The sequence below is a fragment of the Eleutherodactylus coqui genome, chromosome 13, assembly GCF_035609145.1.
Source record: "Eleutherodactylus coqui strain aEleCoq1 chromosome 13, aEleCoq1.hap1, whole genome shotgun sequence".
NCBI classification, from domain to species: domain Eukaryota; kingdom Metazoa; phylum Chordata; class Amphibia; order Anura; family Eleutherodactylidae; genus Eleutherodactylus; species Eleutherodactylus coqui.
The window spans coordinates 102,123,256-102,147,795 of NC_089849.1; the positions used below are offsets into that span (position 1 = coordinate 102,123,256).

Consider the following 24,540-nt stretch of genomic DNA (forward strand, 5'->3'; position numbering starts at 1 on the left):
GGTTACTTTCAGTTTCCTCTCTGAGACGTTAGCGCGCTTTTCTGGCCAATTGAAAGACAGGGAAGGCATTACAACTTCCCCCTGTGACGTTCAAGCCCTATACCACCCCCCTGCAGTGAGTGGCTGGGGCGATCAGATGTCACCCGAGTATAAAAGTCGGCCCCTCCCGCGGCTCGCCACACATGCCTTGTGAGTTAGCTGAGGGACAGTGGTATCGTGCTGGAGCTGCTGTAGGGAGAGCGTTAGGAGTTAGTGTAGGCTTCAAGAACCCCAACGGTCCTTCTCAGGGCCACATCTAATAGTGTGCAGTACTGTGTTAGCACTGTATATTTTTTTTTTTTTTCAAAATTGGATCTGCAGAGCATTGCGCCCTGCAATAGGGACAGAAGTGGTGGTTAGGCAGGGAGAGTGTTAGCAGTGAGTGTAGGCTTCAAGAACCCCAACGGTCCTTTCTAGGGCCACATCTATCCGTGTGCAGTACTGTCCAGGCTGCTGTTAGCAGTGTTGCATATTTTTTTTTTTTTTCTCAAGACCGGCTGTGCAGACCATTGCACCCGGCATTAATACTACAGGGATAGAACTGGGTAGGCAGGGCCAGAAGACATACATTATTCATTGAATAGACGCAGTGTGGCTTGTCCTTTGAAAAACAAGGGAAAAAATTCTATTTCGCCTGCCTCTGACAGTCCTCAGGGCTCTGGGTACGTGTGTGCTGCGTGCAGAACGTTAAAAAAAATCTGACGCAGCCAGCTACGTTTTACTGCAGGCTTGCGCCAATTTTTTTCCTGCATGGGAAATCCCTGATCTGCTGGAGCCAATAACTTTGCATCACTGCAGTTCTCTGACACATTTGCAGGGCCACAACACAGTTATTAAACTTAGTAGTATTCATTGAATACACGCAGTGTGGCTTGTCCTTTGAAAAACAAGGGAAAAAATTCTATTTCGCCTGCCTCTGACAGTCCTCAGGGCTCTGGGTGCGTGTGTGCTGCGTACAGAACGTTAAAAAAAATCTGACGCAGCCAGCTACGTTTTACTGCAGGCTTGCGCCAATTTTTTTCCTGCATGGGAAATCCCTGATCTGCTGGAGCCAATAACTTTGCATCACTGCAGTTCTCTGACACATTTGCAGGGCCACAACACAGTTATTAAACTTAGTAGTATTCATTGAATACACGCAGTGTGGCTTGTCCTTTGAAAAACAAGGGAAAAAATTCTATTTCACCTGCCTCTGACAGTCCTCAGGGCTCTGGGTACGTGTGTGCTGCGTGCAGAACGTTAAAAAAAAATCTGACGCAGCCAGCTACGTTTTACTGCAGGCTTGCGCCAATTTTTTTCCTGCATGGGAAATCCCTGATCTGCTGGAGCGAATAACTTTGCATCACTGCAGTTCTCTGACACATTTGCAGGGCCACAACACAGTTATTAAACTTAGTAGTATTCATTGAATACACGCAGTGTGGCTTGTCCTTTGAAAAACAAGGGAAAAAATTGTATTTTGGCTGCAGGCTTGCGCCAATTTCTTTCCTGCATGGGAAATCCCTGATCTGCTGGAGCCAATAACTTTGCATCACTGCAGTTCTCTGACACATTTGCAGGGCCACAACACAGTTATTAAACTTAGTAGTATTCATTGAATACACGCAGTGTGGCTTGTCCTTTGAAAAACAAGGGAATAAATTCTATTTTGGCTGCAGGCCTGCGCCAATTTCTTTCCTGGCTTGGAAATCACTGGTAATACAGCATGCTGAGGGGTAGGGATAGGCCGAGAGGACGTGGACGCGGCCGAGGACGCGTAGGCCCAAGTGAGGGTGTGGGCACAGGCCGAGCTCCTGATCCAGGTGTGTCGCAGCCGACTGCTGCGCGATTAGGAGAGAGGCACGTTTCTGGCGTCCCCACATTCATCGCCCAATTAATGGGTCCACGCGGGAGACCTTTATTAGAAAATGAGCAGTGTGAGCAGGTCCTGTCGTGGATGGCAGAAAGTGCTTCGAGCAAGCTATCATCTACCCAGAGTTCTGCGCCGTCCAGTGCTGCAAATCCGAATCCTCTGTCTGCTGCTCCTCCTTCCTCCCAGCCTCCTCACTCCACTACAATGACACATGCTCAGGAGCGGGAAGACTCCCAGGAACTGTTCTCGGGCCCCTGCTCAGATTGGGCAGCAGTGGTTCCTCTCCCACCAGATGAGTTTATCGTCACTGATGCACAACCATTGGAAAGTTCCCGGGGTCCGGGGGATGAGGCTGGGGACTTCCGGCAACTGTCTCAAGACCTTTCAGTGGGTGAGGAGGACGATGACGATGAGACACAGTTGTCTTGCAGTGAGGTAGTAGTAAGGGCAGTAAGTCCGAGGGAGGAGCGCACAGAGGATTCGGAGGAAGAGCAGCAGGACGATGAGGTGACTGACCCCACCTGGTGTGCAACGCCTACACAGGACAGGTCTTCAGAGGGGGAGGCACGGGCAGCAGCAGGGCAGGTTGCAAGAGGCAGTGCGGTGTCCAGGGGTAGAGGCAGGGCCAGACCAAATAATCCACCAACTGTTTCCCAAAGCACACCCTTGCGCCATGCCACCCTGCAGAGGCCGAGGTGCTCTAAGGTCTGGCAGTTTTTCACCGAGACGCCTGACGACCGACGAACAGTGGTGTGCAACCTTTGTCGCGCCAAGATCAGCCGGGGAGCCACCACCAACAGCCTCACCACCACCAGCATGCGCAGACATATGATGGCCAAGCACCCCACAAGGTGGGACGAAGGCCGTTCACCGCCTCCGGTTTGCACCGCTGCCTCTCCCCCTGTGCCCCAACCTGCCACTGAGATCCAACCCCCCTCTCAGGACACAGGCACTACCGTCTCATGGCCTGCACCCACACCCTCACCTCCGCTGTCCTCGGCCCCATCCACCAATGTCTCGCACCGCACAGTCCAGCCGTCGCTAGCGCAAGTGTTGGAGCGCAAGCGCAAGTACGCCGCCACGCACCCGCACGCTCAATCGTTAACCGTCCACATAGCCAAATTTATCAGCCTTGAGATGCTGCCGTATAGGGTTGTGGAAACGGAGGCTTTCAAAGCTATGATGGCGGCGGCGGCCCCGCGCTACTCAGTACCCAGTCGCCACTACTTTTCCCGATGTGCCGTCCCAGCCCTGCACGACCACGTCTCCCGCAACATTGTACGCGCCCTCACCAATGCGGTTAGTGGCAAGGTCCACTTAACTACGGACACGTGGACAAGCACAGGCGGGCAGGGCCACTACATCTCCCTGACGGCACATTGGGTGAATTTAGTGGAGGCTGGGACAGAGTCAGAGCCTGGGACCGCTCACGTCCTACCCACCCCCAGAATTGCGGGCCCCAGCTCGGTGGTGGTATGTTCGGCGGTGTATGCTTCCTCCACTAAAGCACCCTCCTCCTCCTCAACCTCTGTCTCGCAATCTAGATGTGTCAGCAGCAGCAGGACGTCGCCAGCAGTCGGTGTCGCGCGGCATGGCAGCACAGCGGTGGGCAAGCGTCAGCAGGCCGTGCTGAAACTACTCAGCTTAGGAGATAGGAGGCACACGGCCCACGAACTGCTGCAGGGTCTGACAGAGCAGACCGACCGCTGGCTTGCGCCGCTGAGCCTCCAACCGGGCATGGTCGTGTGTGACAACGGCCGTAACCTGGTGGCGGCTCTGCAGCTCGGCAGCCTCACGCACGTGCCATGCCTGGCCCACGTCTTTAATTTGGTGGTTCAGCGCTTTCTGAAAAGCTACCCCCACTTGTCAGACCTGCTCGTAAAGGTGCGCCGGCTCTGCGCACATTTCCGCAAGTCCCACACGGACGCTGCCACCCTGCGCACCCTGCAACATCGCTTTAATCTGCCAGTGCACCGACTGCTGTGCGACGTGCCCACACGGTGGAACTCTACGCTCCACATGTTGGCTAGGCTCTATGAGCAGCGTAGAGCTATAGTGGAATACCAACTCCAACATGGGCGGCGCAGTGGGAGTCAGCCTCCTCAATTCTTTTCAGAAGAGTGGGCCTGGTTGGCAGACATCTGCCAGGTCCTTCGAAACTTTGAGCAGTCTACCCAGGTGGTGAGCGGCGATGCTGCAATCATTAGCGTCACCATTCCTCTGCTATGCATCTTGCGAAGTTCCCTGCAAACCATAAAGGCAGCCGCTTTGCGCTCGGAAACAGAGCCAGGGGAAGACAGTATGTCGCTGGATAGTCAGAGCACCCTCCTGTCTATATCTCAGCGCGTTCAGGAGGAGGAGGAGGGGGAAGAGACAGCTTGGCCCACTGCTGACGGTACCCATGCTGCTTGCCTGTCATCATTTCAGCGTGTATGGCCTGAGGAGGAGGAGGAGGAGGAGGAGGAGGATCCTGAAAGTGATCTTCCTAGTGCGGACAGCCATGTGTTGCGTACAGGTACCCTGGCACACATGGCTGACTTCATGTTAGGATGCCTTTCTCGTGACCCTCGCGTTACACGCATTCTGGCCACTACGGATTACTGGGTGTACACACTGCTCAACCCACGCTATAAGGAGAACCTTCCCACTCTCATTCCTGAAGAGGAAAGGGGTTCGAGAGTGTTGCTATACCACAGGACCCTGGCGGACAAGCTGATGGTAAAATTCCCATCCGACAGCGCTAGTGGCAGAAGGCGCAGTTCCGAGGGCCAGGTAGCAGGGGAGGTGCGTAGATCGAGCAGCATGTACAGCCCAGGCAGTGCAACAGTCTTTAAGGGCCTGGACAGCTTTATGGCTCCCCAGCAAGACTGTGTCACCGCTCCCCAGTCAAGGCTGAGTCGGCGGGAGCACTGTAAAAGGATGGTGAGGGAGTACGTAGCCGATCGCACGACCGTCCTCCGTGACGCCTCTGCCACCTACAACTACTGGGTGTCGAAGCTGGACACGTGGCCTGAACTAGCGCTGTATGCCCTGGAGGTGCTTGCTTGTCCTGCGGCTAGCGTCTTGTCGGAAAGGGTGTTTAGTGCGGCTGGGGGAATCATCACAGATAAGCGTACCCGCCTGTCAACCGACAGTGCCGACAGGCTAACACTCATCAAGATGAACAAAGCCTGGATTTCCCCAGACTTCTCTTCTCCACCAGCGGACAGCAGCGATACGTAAGCAATACGTAGGCTGCACCCGCGGATGGAAGCTACGTTCTCTCTCACCATCCAAAACGGGGACATTTCTGCTTCATCAATCTGTGTCTAATATTCCTCCTCCTCCTCCTGCTCCTCCTACTGAAACCTCACGTAATCACGCTGAACGGGCAATTTTTCTTAGGGCCACAAGGCTCACTCATATAATTTTTCTAAAAATTTTTTATACGTTTCAATGCTCTTAAAAGTGTTGGAACTTTAACTTAAACCAATTTTTCGTTAAACTGGGCTGCCTCCAGGCCTAGTTACCACTTAAGCCACATTAACCAAAGCGATTAATGGGTTTCACCTGCCATCTTGGTTGGGCATGGCCAATTTTTACTGAGGTACATTAGTACTGTTGGTACACCAATGTTTTGGGGCCCTCACCTACAGTGTAATCATAGCAATTTGTATGTTCTTCGCCTGCACTCATGGTACAGAAGTGTGTGCGGGGTTGGCCTACACTTTAGCTACATAAATGTAACTTGGGCCTTGGCTATACTGCAGCTACTGAAATGGAACTAAGACTGCGCTCCCACTATACTGCTGCTTCGGAATTGTTCCTGGGGCCTGTGTAGGCTGCTACAATGACTTAAATGGAACTAAGACTATGCTCCTCCTATACTGCTGCTTCGGAATTGTTCCTGGGGCCTGTGTAGGCTGCTACTATTACTGAAATGGAACGAAGACTGCGCTCCCACTATACTGCTGCTTTGGAATTGTTACTGGGGCCTGTGTAGGCTGCTACTATTACTGAAATGGAACTAAGACTGTGCTCCCCCTATAATGCTGCTAGTGATATGTTAGTGGGGCCTGTCGCTAATGCTACGGCTGAAATGTTACTAATTCTGGGCTCTGCCTATACCGCTGCTAATGGTATGTCTCTGGGGTGTGGAAACAGAGGCTTCCCAAAGACATGATGGCAGCGAGGCCATTTCCCACCAACGCTGTTACTGTTAGGGCGCCCACCCACTGGCGATTTTTTTCCCTGCGAAATTCGCAGCATTTTTTTCTCTGCAGGGGTCTATGGGACTTGTAATGTTAAAATCGCGATCGCGCAAAATCGCAATTTACCGCGAAATCGCGATTTTGCGCGATCGCGATTTTAACATTACAAGTCCCATAGACTCCTGCAGAGAAAAAAATGCTGCGAATTTCGCAGGGAAAAAAAATCGCCAGTGGGTGGGCGCCCTTCAACGAATATAAAATATGGAACATTTGAAGGAAACATTTGGAAGCTGCTAATTGTTCATTAATAGAACTTGAAGATCAAACCATGATATGTCAAAATGCATATTCCAGCCCTAAATTGTATGTTTATTTTATGTTTCTTGATCACATTATGAAATAGTGATATGATGGCTACAAATAGCCAAAGGGTGAATTGTGGTGCAAATATAATTGGCTATTTGTAGCCCTCCATTTTGTCCTTCATCCTCCATTTTATATTTTCTTTTATTCTCCATTCTGTATTTTACATACGAATAGCTATGAACATTCATGTGGACTTCAAACCTGTTTGGTGTAGGAAGCTTTGATGTAACTGTGAAATGTGTATGTGACTTGTTAGTTCTTTGTATAAGATAGAGGTCTAACATATGTATATTGGTCTTACTTATACAGAACAATGCTACCTGCTTTTACTACAATTCCATTTGTATAGGTTTGTTTGAGCTCTGTCCATATACATTGTATGGCCATGAATCTGTTGAGTCTTGTTAATCCTGTGATACCATCAGCATTGTCTAGGGAATTGAGTTGTTGATTCTGAACCTTTGATCAAAGAAACTGGCTACTTCAGATGGTGGGGGGGTCCAATTGAAAGCACATGGCATAGGAATGTCTTTGTCCTTGGCAAACAGAGAGGAGAAACAGGATGTTTCTCTCATGAAGCTAAATTCAAGAATGAACTGAGCGTGCTCACTGAAGTTCCTCCCAGATGGATGACATCACAAGCTACCTCACAAATACCTCCCTCTGAGAATGACCAATCGGCTCGCTAAATACTGTAACTGTATTCCTAAATTACTTCATTTCCTGTGTTAAACTTATTTAAGTTTTACGCGCGCTTAATAAAGACAGAGTTTTCTTCGGGGGCACATGATGTAGACGTGTGGTCTTTGAAAGGCTCTCCAGGCCTGCACATATTATTTTAATTTGGAAACGCACAGTATATCGAAATAGCGAAAATTGCGCTAACAAATTTGGAGGCACCGCTGGGATAATGAAGATACAGAGATATGAACATATTTCATCGTTATCCGGACACAAGGGGACTTCGAAGCAGAGACGGACAGATAATGAGCTCAAACAAGGTAATAAGCTATTCTTATATCTGTCCCATCTCTCCCTCTCTGCTATGATCCGCCCCAGGCCGGGTGAGTTGAAATATGATAAGTCTGTATCAAAAGAACTATGAAGCAGATATACTGTGTGGTTTTTATGTTCTCTGTGAAGTAATGTCCTGAGTGTAAGAAGGTGTAAGCTATGGGGGGTTATATTGTCTCTGTAGTAGTGAATGGTGTGAACAGACTGTGCAGGTTAATAAGGAACAAAGAATGTGTAGTATAACTTGTTAAAAGAAAGCAAAAAGGAAAGTTGATATAAGCAATTTTAGCTGAAGGTTATAGTAGTGAGTAAAGTTGCTGAGAGTGTCCATGCGGTGAGTTTCCATTGTTCAACATGTGGCTGAAGAGGTCTCCCTTTGTTATGTGGGGGGAGGGGTGCACATGGAATGCTTGCATTTGCCATGTCTGCATACATCAACTCAAGGGAATTTGGGCTTGGAGTAGAGATGTGGGCTAGCCAGAGATTCTGCTCCGATTATGGCAGGCCAAGCAGGCTGTTGAGGTTCCGCAATGTGGTGCCAAAAGTACAGATCTGTGCCATGAGGTGCAGGAGTAGAGAATCTCAATTAATTAAGGATTTTTCCAATTACGACAAGATGGGCAGGGGTGAAATTGCAAGTGCTTATTAGTGGTAAGCCAGACCTGTGTCGTGAGTTGTGGGAAAAATCAATGACTCGCAAGCAAATTCAGTGAGATGATGTTTGTAAACATAACTGGACACACAAAAATGGGAAAGGAAAAAGCAAGTCAATGAGTTAAGGAAAGGTAGAAGGTTTAACAATGAACGGTGATAATAGTTGCTATCTGGAGTGGTGAATATAAGTATGTGGGTGGAAATGGGCATAAGTTGTATTATGTTTGTCATTGGATAGCCTATTCTGAACAAAATATGTAAAAACCGCGGTACATAAGAGTTTTTCTTATATATATACTTTGTTCAATATGGGAAGTTCTATGAACAGTAAATACAATCCCAGTTTCTACTTCACATGAGATACTTATCAGTCTGTATATGAGTGAATGAAAACCCCAGTGAGTGTGAATTTGTGTATAAATGAAGGGCCCGTATGAGAGTTAGATTGTGTTATATGGTGTGTACTGTCCGGTGGCTAGAAATGAAATGATGCAAGAAAGACCAAACGCTGAGCCAGGCCACAGGGGGTGGAGCTAGGTGATGTAAGGAGATGGGAGGGAAGAACAATAGGAAGAGGTCTTGCTCCACCCTCAACACAGACCAGCCTAGGAGAGAAGTGTGTCTCCATTTAAGTGGATGTTGGTATATATATGTATATTGTGGTAATGTATAGAGGGAAGGTCACTCTTAGACTCCATGTTAAGTCTTTCACTTGAACAAATGTAGGTGACCAAAGGAGGGGCATCTAGTTTTGTTCCTGAGGGTAGTTGTGTGAGATAATAGTCCAAGATTGCCACAGTATATATATCTATATATAGGTTCTTTGAGTATGTGGAGAATTTAAAATTATTGAGTTGTATTTATTTTGAATATTATTGAATTAAAATACTAAAATGAGATAATTGTGTACTTGAGACACCTGATAAGTACTTTAGTCAAATAAATAGCAAAAGTTCTATTTTAGAGTGTATCTCATTTTCAGTTAACAACAGTATTTTACATGAAAATCGTTACATTTGAAAAATAAGAAAATTTTTAATGCCAGTAATTGAGTTTATCCCAAAGGGTATCAGGGATACCAGTCCCTTAGTAAACCAGTAGTTAACTATCATTGGTGCAGTTGTCATGGTTGCAGATTGTAATAACAATATTTCCTCTCCTGTTTGCAGTACGTTTTCGTACAGGTACCAGAGATGGTGCGGGGCCCCTTAATATCATGCTTCCTCAAGGGGTCATAAAATACTGCATAGAGTACAAATTAAACATCTTTCAGCTTCCAGACTAGCTATGTATGAGACTGCCCTGCTAGCACCCTCACATATCGCAATCAAGAGGGGTATAGTTCCAAATGATGTTTCATGTCTTTTACTGAATTTAGAAGGTTGAGAGGAGGGGCAGCAGGTGCAGACCATGACATTCAATAGCAAGCACATGGTTGTATGATTGTCGGAAGATTAATGAAAACAGAAAACTGGGTGTCCTAACAATAATGTTGTAACTGCCATGATTAATGTAAATCTTGAGTTTTACCCATAGATGGTTCCAAATATTGTGAAAATTGACAAGCAAAACAGGCTATGCAATGGTAACCGACAGAAAGAGGTAATTATACAAAAACCACTCTTTTCCTCATGAGACACTCAGTTACTCAGGAAATAGAGGTGATGGCGCTCACTGAAATATGTAAGCTGGCTGCAGGTAGGACTGTTTATGTCTGCACCGACTTAAGGTACACATTTGGAATCGTACACGATTTCACATCTATGTGGCACAGTGGAAGTTTCATGGGGTCCTTGAGTAAGCCAATCCAGAATGCAGAAGAAGTGTCTTTGTTCTACAAGTTTTTAGCTCTTTCCGCACAGGTGACTTATCATCAGAGTCCAGGCTTATGCCACAGAGACAACAACTGAGGCTGGAAGGAACCAGAGAGCAAGCACCGCAGCAGCCTGACTTCCCTTGAATGAGGTAACGGCTGGTAACCTGCTTGCACCTGAAACAGGTGTAGATATTTCTCTGTTGCTTGAATTACAGGAACAGGCCTCAAAAGAAGAAAAAAGAGGAGTGGAAAAGCGAGCGGAATGCTACTGGGGTCTGGCAGAAAGGTAAATGCCTGTGCCTCCCCTGCACGCTGTACTCCATGATGTCACACCTGATCCCTGAGCTAACCCATTCATCCAAGGAGGTAATGTGTGGTATGGTGTCTTCTGCTTGGCTTACCCCAGGGTTCAACACTGCTGCAATAGGGTTTGTACACGGGATGCACGATATGCGCCCGTTACAATCCAGGCCAATTGGTCAAGGTACCTTCTCGGTGCGAGCCAGACAATCTGTATCAGTGACTGCAGAATGATAGCATACAGCTACCACAGGTAGGTGTTTGGAGTTGTTGGTTTGCATAGACCTCTTTTCATGTTATTTGGAGGCGTGGCTTGAGAAATAAATAAATAAAATAAAAATAATTTTTAACACGCCAAAAATATGACCTAAGAATATGTTTTATGAAAGTAATTTTGAATATTTGGGTACACCAGAAGTAATAATAAATAATAAAGGTAAACATTTTATTAGTCATCTACTTGGTTAGTCTTGCCCCAGGGGGCCCAAAACTCCCCGACACAGTACTCAACAGCCTTAGCATCGGTACTACAGCATTGGGTTCCACCGGATACTCAAGTTGTATTACTGCAGTATGTGGATGACCTACTACTTTGTGCCCCCTCAGAAGTAGTGTGTTGGAAAGCTTCTGTTTCCCTACTCTGTTTCTTGGCAGAGAATGGATGTAAGGTATCAAAAACAAAATTGCAATGCGTGAAAACCCAAGTCATCTTTTTGGGTCATTGTATTTCAGAAGGGGCCCGTCATCTCACTGAAACAAGGAAAGAAGCGGTAAAGAATATTCCCATACCTACAAATCTTGGGAAGCTTCGGACATTCCTGGGTCTTGTGTCATACTGCAGGCCTTGGATTCGTTCAGCTTCCCAGATGATGCAACCGCTCTATGAGTGTCTATCATCAAAGCCTTTCCAACTTACACAAGACGCAGTAGACAATTTTCATTCCTTGAAGTTGGCCATTGTCTCAGCACCAGCATTGGGTACTCCAAACTACGAAAAAACCTTTTTTCCTGTATTGTACAGAGATTGCTGGACATGGTACGGCAGTTTTAACGCAGCATCATGGTCAGCAAAAGCGTCCAGTTGCCTACTATTCTGCAAGGCTTGATCCAGTAGCGAGGGGGGCTCCTTTCTGTGTCAGAGTCATAGCGGCAGTACAATTGCTGCTTAATAAAGCATCTGAAATTGTACTCACCTATGACATCATTGTTTACACTGCCCATGATGTATATGCCATCCTGAACCAAGTTCAACCACGTCACATATCAATGGCCAGGCAGTTGCGTTTACAATGTGCTTTATTGCTTCCGCCAAATGTCACCTTAAAACGATGTACCACTCTGAATCCAGCTACATTACTTCCGTTGGATTCAGAGGGGGGGGGGGGGAGAATATAGAGAACACCCTCTTTTTTTTAAATCTTTGGATGAAGGCAGGCAGGATGACATCTTACATCCTCATGATTGTATAGCATTAATGGCACAAGAAACTGTTGGGTTTGAACACGTGAAAGATGAACCAATTGATAATCCTACCTTTGAGTTTTTTGTAGATGGCTCCAGGTACCGGGAAAATGGCAAATTCTACACCGGCTATGCTGTAGTCACACAGAATGAGGTAATAAAAGCTGAACCACTCTCGCCACATCTGTCGGCACAGGAGGCGGAGTTGAGGGACCTAACGGAAGGATGTAGAGCGGCTGGAGGTAAAACAGCAAACATCTACACGGATTCCAGATACGCTTTTAGCATAGCTCATGACTATGGACCCATTTGGAGAGCAAGGGAATTTCTGACGTCAGGGGGAAAACCCATCAAGAATGCAGAGAGTGTGAGGCAGTTGATGGAAGCTCTTATGTTACCCGTAGAGCTAGGTATAGTGAAGGTAAAAGCCCATTCTGGAACAGGCAGTCCAGAGGCAAAAGGAAATGCACGTGCTGATGCGGCTGCAAAAGCAGCTGCGAGAAGATACGGATCAGAGGAGCAGGCCCATCTTCAAGCTGTGACCCTAGCCACTCCAGTTCATCTGGAACTGCTCCGGTCTCTTCAGAATCAGGTTTTACCATCTGAGCTGAAGAGCTGGGCAGGGGCTGGAGCCAGTCAAAAAGATGATGGTCTATGGGGAAAAGGACGACAGCTGTGTCTTCCCCGCGCCCTCTATCCCATGATGGCACAGTGTGTTCATGGGAAAACACACCAGTCGAAAACGGAGATGTGTAATATAGTGGCCCAACATTGGATTGCTCCAGGATTCAGTACTGTAGCTGCCCGCTTCACGCAAGCATGTATGGTCTGTGCTCTGCATAACCCTGGTAAGGTAATAAAAGTTCCTCAGAAACACCTCCCACGGCCGCTCTACCCCTTCCAAAGGTTGCAAATTGACTACATACAGTTGCCAAAGGTTGGCATATATGAGTATGCCCTTGTCTGTGTTGATGTTTTCTCCAGCTGGCCCGAATGCTATCCGGTACCAAACGCCACTGCAAAGGCAACAGCCAAGAAATTAATTAATGAAGTAGTTTGTAGATACGGAGTACCAGAAACCATAGAGAGTGACAGGGGTACTCATTTTACTGCAGATCTGATGAAGGAAATAATGGAGGCTCTGGGAATAGAGCAAGCTTTTCATACTCCATATCACCCACAAAGTAATGGGAAGGTAGAGAGAATGAATGGTACTCTAAAGCTAAAAATCCAAAAAGCCATGGAAGAGTCAGGCAAACCTTGGACTGAGTGCCTACCTTTGGCCCTCTTTTCTGCGAGGTTTACCCCCAACAGGAGGACAGGATTGTCCCCTTTTGAGATCCTTTTTGGATCAGTCCCCAGAACGGGGTTGTACTTCCCTCAGGTGTTACAGATGCATCATAATGCCCTTACAGGACATGTCCAGGCCCTGCAAAAACGTCTTAATCAGGTGCATAAACAAGTTTTTGATTCTCTTCTAGATCCAAATTCTGAAACTAGTACACATTTATTGGAGCCAGGAGAGTGGGTTGTTCTTAAAAGACACGTAAGAAAGAGCCTGGAGCCACGATACGACGGGCCATATCAAGTACTACTAACCACCGCTACCTCAGTAAAGTTGGAGGGAAAGCCTAATTGGGTTCACGCTAGTCATTGCAAGAAGGTCAACATCGAAAAAGTCGAATGAAGCCTATATCCTTCATAGCATGTGGGGCCTTTGGGGTCATTGTATTATCCTTCTTTTTCTTTTTCCGAACAGGAAAAGAAGAAGATCTCCACCACGAAAAGAGGTGGTTACAATGGGCAGAGGGCCATGCAAATATGTGGGAATATTTGACCAGAGATGTATTAAATATCACCAATATGTGTATGGCAAATCTTAAAAGTGGGGAAGATATATTACGGACTTGTCTGTTAGCCGTGCCCACTTCTACTTCAGTACTGGAGGCCCTTGTGCTTTGGCTCGCTTGAGTGTTTTTATGTACCAGAAGCCTGATCATAGTATTAGAAGTAAACGGGAGACAAAAGGGTTGGATGAAAATTGTGAGGGTCCACCTACGCTTCTGAGTAAAACTGAAGTAATAGCCCTAGGAGCATCGATAGTGGGAGTTTGGGGCTTGGCAGTATACAACGGTCGAGTAATAAATGGAATAGCGTGTGACATGGCCAAGGCTCTAAATGCTACCTCCCAAGCCCTTGATTCACTACTTTTAGACGTAAAAGAAATACGAAAAGCCACCTTGCAAAATAGAGCCACTATTGACTATATGTTGTTAGCATTAAATCATCATTGTGAAGAATTTGAAGGTATGTGCTGCTTTAACCTGACAGATAATTCAGAGTCTATACATAGAAACATCCAGGATATTCGAAAAATTGTGCAAACCCTTAAGCAAGACAAGGACAAAGGTTGGTTTGATTGGCTTTTTGGCTCATGGTTTAGCATGTCCTGGATCCGACATTTCTTGGGAATTATATGTAGTTTAACAATTTTTTGTATTTCAGTATGCTGCTGCCTTCAATGTGTGCCCACTTTGTTTGCTCTATGTACCGGTTGGGCTACTCAAATCAACAGAAATATCAGGGGGGAGGTACACCTTCTAAGAACTGTCCATCCGCAATATTGACAAATAGAAACAGGATGTAAAATGTTGTGAGATATTTACCTTGTCATGGATTATCACTAGCTGCAGGAAGGGATAATATTAGGAGACAGGGAAAGGGCCCAGGCGTGGGGTGTCACCCTTGCGGGAGGCAGCCTCATGGCGAAGGTGACAGCCAGGGTCCCCTGTAGGTGGTAGGGAAAGGCCCGAGAACACAAATAGGAAGAGCAAAACCATCCATGACAACGAAAATATTCACAAAAAAAAAAAAGAGGGAATTGTGAGCGGAATGAAAAGTTTCAGGATATTATTGTCTGATGTATATGTATATATACATGTTTTAATATTTGACGTATTAAACGAATATAAAATATGAACATTTGAAGGAAACATTTGGAAGCTGCTAATTGTTCATTAATAGAACTTGAAGATCAAACCATGATATGTCAAAATGCATATTCCAGCCCTAAATTGTATGTTTATTTTATGTTTCTTTATCACATTATGAAATAGTTGTATGATGGCTACAAATAGCCAAAGGGTGGATTGTGGTGCAAATATAATTGGCTATTTGTAGCCCTCCATTTTGTCCTTCATCCTCCATTTTATATTTGCTTTTATTCTCCATTCTGTATTTTACATACGAATAGCTATGAACATTCATGTGGACTTCAAACCTGTTTGGTGTAGGAAGCTTTGATGTAACTGTGAAATGTGTATGTGACTTGTTAGTTCTTTGTATAAGATAGAGGTCTAACATATGTATATTGGTCTTACTTATACAGAACAATGCTACCTGCTTTTACTACAATTCCATTTGTATAGGTTTGTTTGAGCTCTGTCCATATACATTGTATGGCCATGAATCTGTTGAGTCTTGTTAATCCTGTGATACCATCAGCATTGTCTAGGGAATTGAGTTGTTGATTCTGAACCTTTGATCAAAGAAACTGGCTACTTCAGATGGTGGGGGGGGTCCAATTGAAAGCACATGGCATAGGAATGTCTTTGTCCTTGACAAACAGAGAGGAGAAACAGGATGTTTCTCTCATGAAGCTAAATTCAAGAATGAACTGAGCGTGCTCACTGAAGTTCCTCCCAGATGGATGACATCACAAGCTACCTCACAAATACCTCCCTCTGAGAATGACCAATCGGCTCGCTAAATACTGTAACTGTATTCCTAAATTACTTCATTTCCTGTGTTAAACTTATTTAAGTTTTACGCGCGCTTAATAAAGACAGAGTTTTCTTCGGGGGCACATGATGTAGACGTGTGGTCTTTGAAAGGCTCTCCAGGCCTGCACATATTATCTTAATTTGGAAACGCACAGTATATCGAAATAGCGAAAATTGCGCTAACACTACCTCAGCTGTGTTGGGCAATGCAATGGGATATTTCTATGTACCGCCGGTGGCTTCCTGGCACCCACCCATGCTGTGGGTCCACAGGGAATTATAAATGCATCTGTTTCCACTTGTAAAGAACCCCAGTCTGACTGGGGCATGCAGTGTGGGCCGAAGCCCACCTGCATTAAGCACGACATTACTACCTCAGCTGTGTTGGGCAATGCAATGGGATATTTTTGTGTATCGCCGGTGGGTTCCAGGGAGCCACCCATGCTGTCGGTCCACAGGGACTTCACAATAGGGAGTTGTACCTGCCTGTGTCTATGAATTAAAAAGCCCGGTCTGACTGGGGCATGCAGAGACACCTTGACAGAATGAATAGTGTGTGGCACATAGGTTCCCCATTGCTATGCCCACGTGTGCAGCTCCTGATGGCGGTGGCACAGGATTCTATTTCTCATTGCTTCTGTACAGCATTGTGGGCTATCACCCCGCCCCTTTTAAAGAGGGTCGCTGCCTAGCCGTGCCAACCCCTCTGCAGTGTGTGCCTGCGGTTCCTCCTCATGGCAGACGCACTTCTAAATAGACATGAGGGTGGTGTGGCATGAGGGCAGCTGAAGGCTGTGCAGGGACACTTTGGTGTGCACTGTGGGGGGGAGGGGGGGCGGTTGGGCAGCATGTAACCCAGGAGAAGTGGCAGTGGAGTGTCATGCAGGCAGTGATTGTGCTTTGTTGGAGGTAGTGTGGTGCTTAGCAAAGGTATGCCATGCTAATGAGGGCTTTTCAGAAGTAAAAGTTGTTGGGAGGGGGGGGGGGCCACTCTTCCCGCTATTGTGGCTTAATAGTGGGACCTGTGAACTTGAGATGCAGCCCAACATGTAGCCCCTCGCCTGCCCTATCCGTTGCTGTGTCGTTCCCATCACTTTCTTGAATTGCCCAGATTTTCACACAAGGAAACCTTAGCGAGCATCGGCGAAATACAAAAATGCTCGGGTCGCCCATTGACTTCAATGGGGTTCGTTACTCGAAACGAACCCTCGAGCATCGCGAAAAGTTCGTCCCGAGTAACGAGCACCTGAGCATTTTGGTGCTCGCTCATCTCTATTCGTCATCTTCTTTGGGAATTTGTATTAAACGGAGCATTAAAGGATGTTCCATTTCATCAAAGACGTTTTGTGGTATATTCCAAAATTTTTGTTGTACCAAAAAAGTTTGGAGACTAGTAATAGATCTCACCTTCCTCAACAAATTTATCAAGAAAGTGAAATTCAAAATGGAGTCAATAAGATCTGTCATGCTAATTCCACAACAGGAAAACTTGATGTTGACAATAGACCTTCAGGATGCACAATCTCTATTTGCTAGTCATCAGGTCCCATCGCAAGTTCCTCAGACTAGTGAAATGCAGGAGCAGATCAATGAGACATCACCAATCTACCTGTCTTCCTTTCGATTTATTGTGCCCTCCAAGGGTATTATTCACCAAGATTGTTGTAGTGATAGCAGCTTATCTGCGAATGAAGGGAGTGTACATAATACCTACCTAGACAATTGATTCATCAGAGTAACGTCAATAGATTTACTTAGTCTTCATCTACATCTCACTTTCAAAACTCTATCCAGTCTAGGTTTCATCATAAACTACAAGAAGTCTCATTTGATTCCATTGAATTCTTGCAGGTTCCTAGGTTTCCTCATAGATTCAATAAATATATCTGGCTCCCTATCAGAATCAAGAATTACCAGTCGCAGAACAAAGTTGATTTGGTTAATTACAGCTCAGAGAAACTGAGTGAGAACAACAATGAGCTAAGTCTACTAACCTCAACCCTGGATGCAGCACCCTGGGAAAGAGTTAATTTTCGGAGTCTTTAGTTGGAGATCCTATCTCAATGGGATGGCGCACAGAACAATTTTGACAAATGGATGTGCCTGTCGCTAGCAGCAAAGCAAGATTTGGGATAATGGCTTCACCCATCTCATTTGTCTTAGGGAAGATCTCTCATTAAACATCCCCAAATGATTGCATCCATACAAGGCTAGGGTGCTCACCAAACAATAGATTCAAATAAGATGGTTAGAAGAACAGATATCCAGGTCTTCCAATTCTAAGAAGCTTCACCTAGCACTTGTACATTTCACCCCTCTTCTGTCTCACTCCAAAGTGATTGTTCAGTCAGACAACCTTGTCACTGTCTTCTACTTGAACAAGCAAGATGATAATCACAGCCATTCTCTGATATCAATATGCAGGAGTATTATGTCTTTGGCCAAGAACCATGTCATAGATCTATCAGCAAATCACATCAAGGGTTCCTTAAATTGCAGAGCAGATTGGCTCAGACGCAAACTTTTGAAAACCAGGAGAATGGAGTCTTAATGTGGAGATATTCAATCAGATAACAAAGGGCTTTGGAATTCCAGTGATAAATGTCACGGTAACAGCCCAGAATGCGAAGACTCAGAGGTTTTGTTTCCTTTGCAGGGACGATCATCCAGAAGCTCTGGACAGTCTGTCCGTTAGTTGGAGTCATCACCTGATTCATGTCTTTTCCTCTCTTCCATCGATCCCCAGAGTCCTACAGAAATTAAAGGAAACTGCAATAGCGATCATACCATTTTGACCTCGAGGGGTTGGTTTCCACTCATGTTAGAACTTTTGAGGGGTCAGTTCTGGAAACTTCCAGTCAGACCGGACCTTCTTCGACAAGGCAACATGATATATCCAGATACAGTGAAATTGCATCTGATGTCCTGGAAGTTGATCGGAAACTTTTAATGGAAAAGTAGGGAAGTAGTAAATACCCTTTTACATTCTAGAAGAACTTTTATATCACAAGTATACTCAAGAATCTGGAAGAACTTTCAATCTTGATGTATTTTGAAAAGTATATCAGCATCCATTATAACTTCTATGCTTCAATTTCTCCAAGAAGGTTTTGATAAAGGTTTAAAGTTTAATAAACTGAAAGTTCATTTTCAGCAATCAGTTTCTTGTCAGAGAACAAGTTTTCTAATCGACTTCTAATTAAGAGATTTTTCAAGACTATAAGGAATTTGAGATCACCAATGAAAACTATGGCTTCTTCTTGGGACTTAACTATTGTGAAAAAACATTTTAAAATCTCCCTTAGAACCCTTTCAGAAGGCTAATCTGTGATTTTTATCTTGGAAAACATTATTTTTTGTAGCAATTACTACAGCTAAGAGGGGTGGGGAATTGCAGGCATTATCATCCAAGGATCCTTATTTGAAAATTCATCCTGATTGTTTAATACTAGAGCTGTGCCTTTCTTTCTTGCCTAAAGTGGCTTTCTCTAATAATGTCAACCAAGAAATTTTACTTTCACGTTTTACTACTGATTCATCCACAGAGAACCTTAATGTTTATCCCCTCAAGGTTACAAGGTCTGTTCAATTAAGTTTAGAAAGAACATGACCATTCAGGAAATCTTGAATTCTATTTCTTTAGTTCCAAGGTTCCTATAAAGGCGGGAAAAGTGGCTAAGTCTTCTTTGGGCCGATAGATAAAGGACACTATTGCTTTTTGAAACAATGAAGATCTACCGATTCCTTCACATTTGAGAGCTCACTCAACTAGGGGCAGTGTCAACTTCTTGGGCCGAAAGGAAGCATGTCTCACTGGATTAAATGTATCAAGCAGCCAAGTGTCCATCTTCTAATACATTCACAAGACCTTATAGGTTGGATACATTGGCTGATTTGGAGGTGTCCTTTGGCAAAAAAGTACTAGATGTTATGGAGCCTTAGGTGTTTCCTTCTTTATTTCCTTCATAGCTTTACTTTCCCTTTCCTGTGCTGCCTGAGGACGACTGGGAAAGTTTAAATTCTTTCTCCGAGTCCGAAGGTAGCACAAATGTTCCCTCCTCCAGAGCTCCTACTGCTTCTCCTGATCTGATACTTGAACAATATTCAGTCTACACTTGACCCATTGAGAGATTTACTATACATGATTCGAGAATCTATAACTTGACCAGTTTACATTCATTTTTACTACTTTTATATTAAAACTGTTTGATTTGTTTTAATTCAAGCAATGAATCTTAAGACTGTATTAATTCATATGTCTAAACTCGAATATTGCTTTGTTTTCTTTATCAAACAACTGTAAAAATTTAATAAAAACATTATTTCAAAAAGAAAAAAAAATTTGTTGCTATATAATAACTAGAGATGAGCGAGCATACTCGCTAAGGGCAATTGCTCGATCGAGCATTGCCCTTAGCGAGTATCTGCCTGCTCGGGAGCAAAAAAGGTTCGGCTGCCGGCGCGGGTGACAGGTGAGTTGCGGCTATGAGCAGGGCGGCAGGGGAGAGCAGGGAGGAACGGAGGGGAGATCTCTCTCCCCCCCCCCCCCCCGCCCGCTCCCCCTGCTCATAGACGCAACTCACCTGTCACCCGCGCCGGCAGCCGAACCTTTTCTTCCGAGCGGGGAGATACTCGCTGAGGACAATGCTCGATCGAGTAATTGTCCTTAGCGAGTATTCTCGCTCATCTCTAATAATAACCCGTCTGATCATTGTCTCAGTAAGGTTCTTCCAAAAGCCCACTTAGACACAACGATTATCACTCAAAATTCGCTCAAAGGCCATCTTTTGAGTGATAACCGTTGCATCTAAACGTGCGGCCATCGTGCACTGTTCATGCACTATTCGTTCATCGGTGATTTCTGGCAAGCTAGACATCACCAATGACTGTTCAGTGCCGCAGGCTGATTTTCTCAGCGGGTGGCGCTGATAGCACTCTTTCAGCTGGCATCCCGCTGGCAGTTCTCAGCGGGACACCAGCTGAAAGCTCTGAGAACAATGCAGCTGTTTGCATATACAAAACAGCTGCATTGTTCTCAGAGTTATCGCGGCGGTATCCCGCTCCGCCTGCATTAACTCTTAAGAAGCTAATTAGCTACTTAGAGTTATACAAAGATGATCACTCAAAACTGTCACTCAAACTGTCGTTTGAGCAATTATCTTAAAGTGTAAATGGGCCTATAGGCCTGTGTGAGTGTAATTGGTTAATTAGGCAGTTAACTAACAGAATTTGATTCTCCCTTATATTCTGCCCTAGCTGGGATTAAGTGGAGTGTTAACCCTTCTCTGAGCTGCCTTTAGACTCGGAGAAAGATGACAGTTTGGTAAGAAAATCTAAACTTGTATACATTTTTTTTTCAAAGCCAATAAAACAAAAAAGGACAACACAAGATCTGCCTCCTTCATGAAGCTTAAATCTGGGTTCGGTAGCTCGATACCTGGAGCAGGTTGCTGCCTGTTTTTTTTTTGTTTTTTTTACAGTTCATTTGTCAGCTTTAAATGGGAAAGAAAGAAAAGATGCTTCCTAAAATAGGCCATACTTGGTGGGATGCGTTGAAGCGTAAGTCCCCCCCCACCCCCTACCCATACGCAAACACACATACGTACACACAAACACATTATAGAAGGACAGAAATAACAGTTACTGAGAGGTGAAATAGTGATATCTATTCTAACACAGCCAGATATGACGTAACAAGGGCTTGGAATGTTATCAAAAAGTCTCAAAAATTTTAAGAAAATTCTGTCCATTGTAGCAATTTACTCTATTCACCAAAAATAGTCCCTTACTCCTTTACACACGAACCTCACACACAGCATACCAATTGACGAAAGCCCCTTTCAACCTTGAACCCCCTTGTCCCACCATTTGCCCCCTCAGCAACCTGCACACTTATAACACTAACTATAAGGGCTCCCACCCACTGGCGATATTTTCTCCACTGCGATGCGATTCTAAATTTAAAGTCTCGCATTGCAATGCGAGAAAAAAATCGGCATGACGCCGGGATATCGGCATCACGCCGAAATATTGCCAGTCTTTTCAATGGGGCCAGCGGCAGCAGCGCTAGCCCCATTGAAAAGAGATGGAGAATGCCGGGGACTTCTGCCACAGCTGTCACAGCTGTCACAGCTGTGGCAGAAGTCCCCTGCATTCTAGCCCATTGCTTTCAATGGGATCGGCACTGCTGCCGATCCCATTGAAAGCATTGCTTTCTGCCAAGCCCCGCGGAATGATTATCGTCGAAGGGCTTAAAATATAAGCCCTTCCCCTATAATCTGCCAAAAGTGTGTTAAAAAATAAAAAAAATTATTACTCACCTCTCCTGCGCTCAGCCGCGTCCTCCGGCTGGCTCCCCGGCACTGCTGTCCAGCACTTTCAGCAGTTGGGGATTTAAAAATCCCCGCCTCCTGAAAGGGCTGTGCAGATTGGCTGAGGGCTCAGCCAATAGCAGCTACTGATTATGAATGAATAGCTAAGAGCTATGTGTGATTGGCTGAGCGCTCAGCCAATAGCTAAGCAGTAGCTGTTATTGGCTGAGCCCTCAGCCAATTTGCACAGCCCTTTCAGGAGGCGGGGATTTTTAAATCCCCGACTGCTGAAAGAGCTTCATAGCAGTGTTGGAGAGCCAGCAGGAGGACGCGGCTGAGCGCAGGAGAGGTGAGTAATACATTTTTAAATTTTTTACACACTTATTTATGATTATCGGGGAAGGGCTTATATTTCAAGCCCTTCCCCGATAATCATTCTGCGGGGCTTGGCTGCAACCATTGATTTCAATGGGATCGGCAGCAGTGCCAATCCCATTGAAAGCAATAGAATAGAATGCCGCGGACTTCTGTCACAGCTGTGGCAGAAGTCCGTGCTATTCTCCCTATGCTTTCAACGCTGCTGTCACTAGCCCCATTGAAACCACTTGCGATATGCCGGTTCTATACCGGCCTCTTTCTTGCGCTGCGATGCGAGATTTTTCTCGTGCTCTCGCAGCGCAAGAAAGAAAATATCGTCAGTGGGTGGGAGCCCTCAGACCCGGAACTCCCTATCCCTACATCCACATATTCATCGCTCTCCGCTCCTGGACCCTCTTACCCCACCATGTGCTTCATAATGAGCCGGATTATCAACTCCAGCATTAGCCCTTAGGGAATGCTCACATGTTGGGGGTTTTCTGCAATGGAAAATCCACAGCAAATTTCTTTTGCAGACCGCATCAAAATTTGCATGTTTCACATGAAGTGGTAAAATCAGCATCAATGAACAGACTACAGATCTAAAATCCACGGCGCAGGTCAGTTTGCACTGCAGATTTTTCCTGAAGCTTGAAGCTTTCTTGAAATCTCATCCACAATTCCTGCTCTGCAAATTTCCATAGGATTTCTCCAACATAAGAACATACCCTAAGGGCGGCTTGAGAAGTACGCTCGCCTCAGTGTGACGTATTCGCACTGTGAACGAGGTTGAAGCTTGATGAGGTTGACTTGCGCGTGTTCATAGTACTGTACTTTTACGCATGCAGGGCCATATGCGCACGCAACACACTCCTTCTATGGTTTAAAAGGCTATTAAGACGAGTTAGGTCCCACGGAATTGCGCATTTTCACATATATTGAGTGCGTATTTGCATATCTCTCATAGACTTCTAAGTGGCCCTTTGTGCACAAATACGCAGGAAAATAGAACGGCATCTATTTTCTTGCACGCACGGTTCGCTCATTGACATCAATGGGGCCTATTCTCTGCGCATATATATTATATGCGCAGAAACATGCACAAATACGGTCATTTGAAGAAGCCCTTAAACCGTCTTACCCCGGTGTTAATTTTTTAAGCAGTCTAATCGTTAAAAACAGTACCCTTGTGCCACTTGCTCCTAAATTCACACCCATAGTCACCTGATCATGCTCCAAGCCATTATTAGTCCCTAAACCTTTTGGCATCTCATTGACACTTTCACCCCTCGCTGCCCATACTTCCGCGGTTGGGACCGTAACCATATGTTGCCTCAATGTAATTTTCGCCCCTGTGGCTACAGATTGAAACCGATGCTCTGGGAGTCATAACCCTCAAATCATTGAACGGACACTGCCTGGCACCTGTCATTCCTTGTTATCTATCAGTAGATGAGGAGCAATTACCCCGCATGGGTCCAACAAACGTAACGTTCAACTAATGACCAAGCTAAGTACCCTCCCCTGACCATAACCCAGAAAAAGTAATGGTGGGAGCTGCTGCTATGAGAAGGGGAATGACAAACTTATTGAGCCCATTCTTGTTGAGGGCCATGCTTGCCCATACTACGGCATGTAATTCTGTACCTGCTTTATCCCCTGCAGGTATTGTCCGAGCCTCCAGTGTCTTCCCCATCCTCAGCACCATCTTACTGTTACTGGGAGGACTGTGTATAGGGGCAGGACGCATCTATAACAGACGGAATAACATCATCCTGAGCGCAGGCATACTCTTCGTGGCAGCTGGTAAGTACAATTCTATTATTTAGCAGATGATCTTATATGAACCCACAGATCAATGTAATCAGCATGGAATATTGATTTAAACTGTAGCTTCAGGCCATCCATCTGTTCATCCCCCATGCTTTAAACTGCATCTCTCACTCCATAGCACAAGCTCTAATCAGTGACTTCATGTCATCTACTTTATCTATTGGAGTTTCAGGTAGAAAATTCCAGCACAAATCTTGTTAAAAGCATGGGCTGTTGTAGCTTCCTTATGCTTGAGGCCGTTGTCACACGGGCGACAAAATCATGTGATTTTCTTCCAATGCAACGGTGCTACAAATCGCATGTATGTGAAGCCCAGGCTTTTCAATGGGTTCCTCCAGATTAGTGATGTTTTGTAGGCTGTTACATTGTGAGAAAAAAAAATCACAGCATGCTGAATATTGCCAAGATTTGCAATGTTTTGTAGCCAATGTTTCCCTAAGGAGCCCTCCTTTTCATTTTCGTGCACTGCAACTTTTACAGTAGGAAATCCTACTGTTTGTCCCTAAAATAAGCCCTGGCTGCATTAAAAAAAGCAAAAAAAACCCAATACATCTAAATAACCGAG

General features: G+C 45.4%; 1 protein-coding gene across 1 annotated transcript in view; it reads left to right on the forward strand.

Annotated features, from left to right (window-relative positions):
* Positions 1-24,540, forward strand: part of CACNG4 (calcium voltage-gated channel auxiliary subunit gamma 4) — a 95,569-nt gene that overhangs the window by 65,559 nt on the left and 5,470 nt on the right. The window contains exon 3 of the mRNA XM_066586618.1: positions 23,808-23,948. Within this exon, the coding sequence (XP_066442715.1) occupies positions 23,808-23,948 (141 nt within the window). The remainder of the gene's footprint in view (positions 1-23,807; positions 23,949-24,540) is intronic.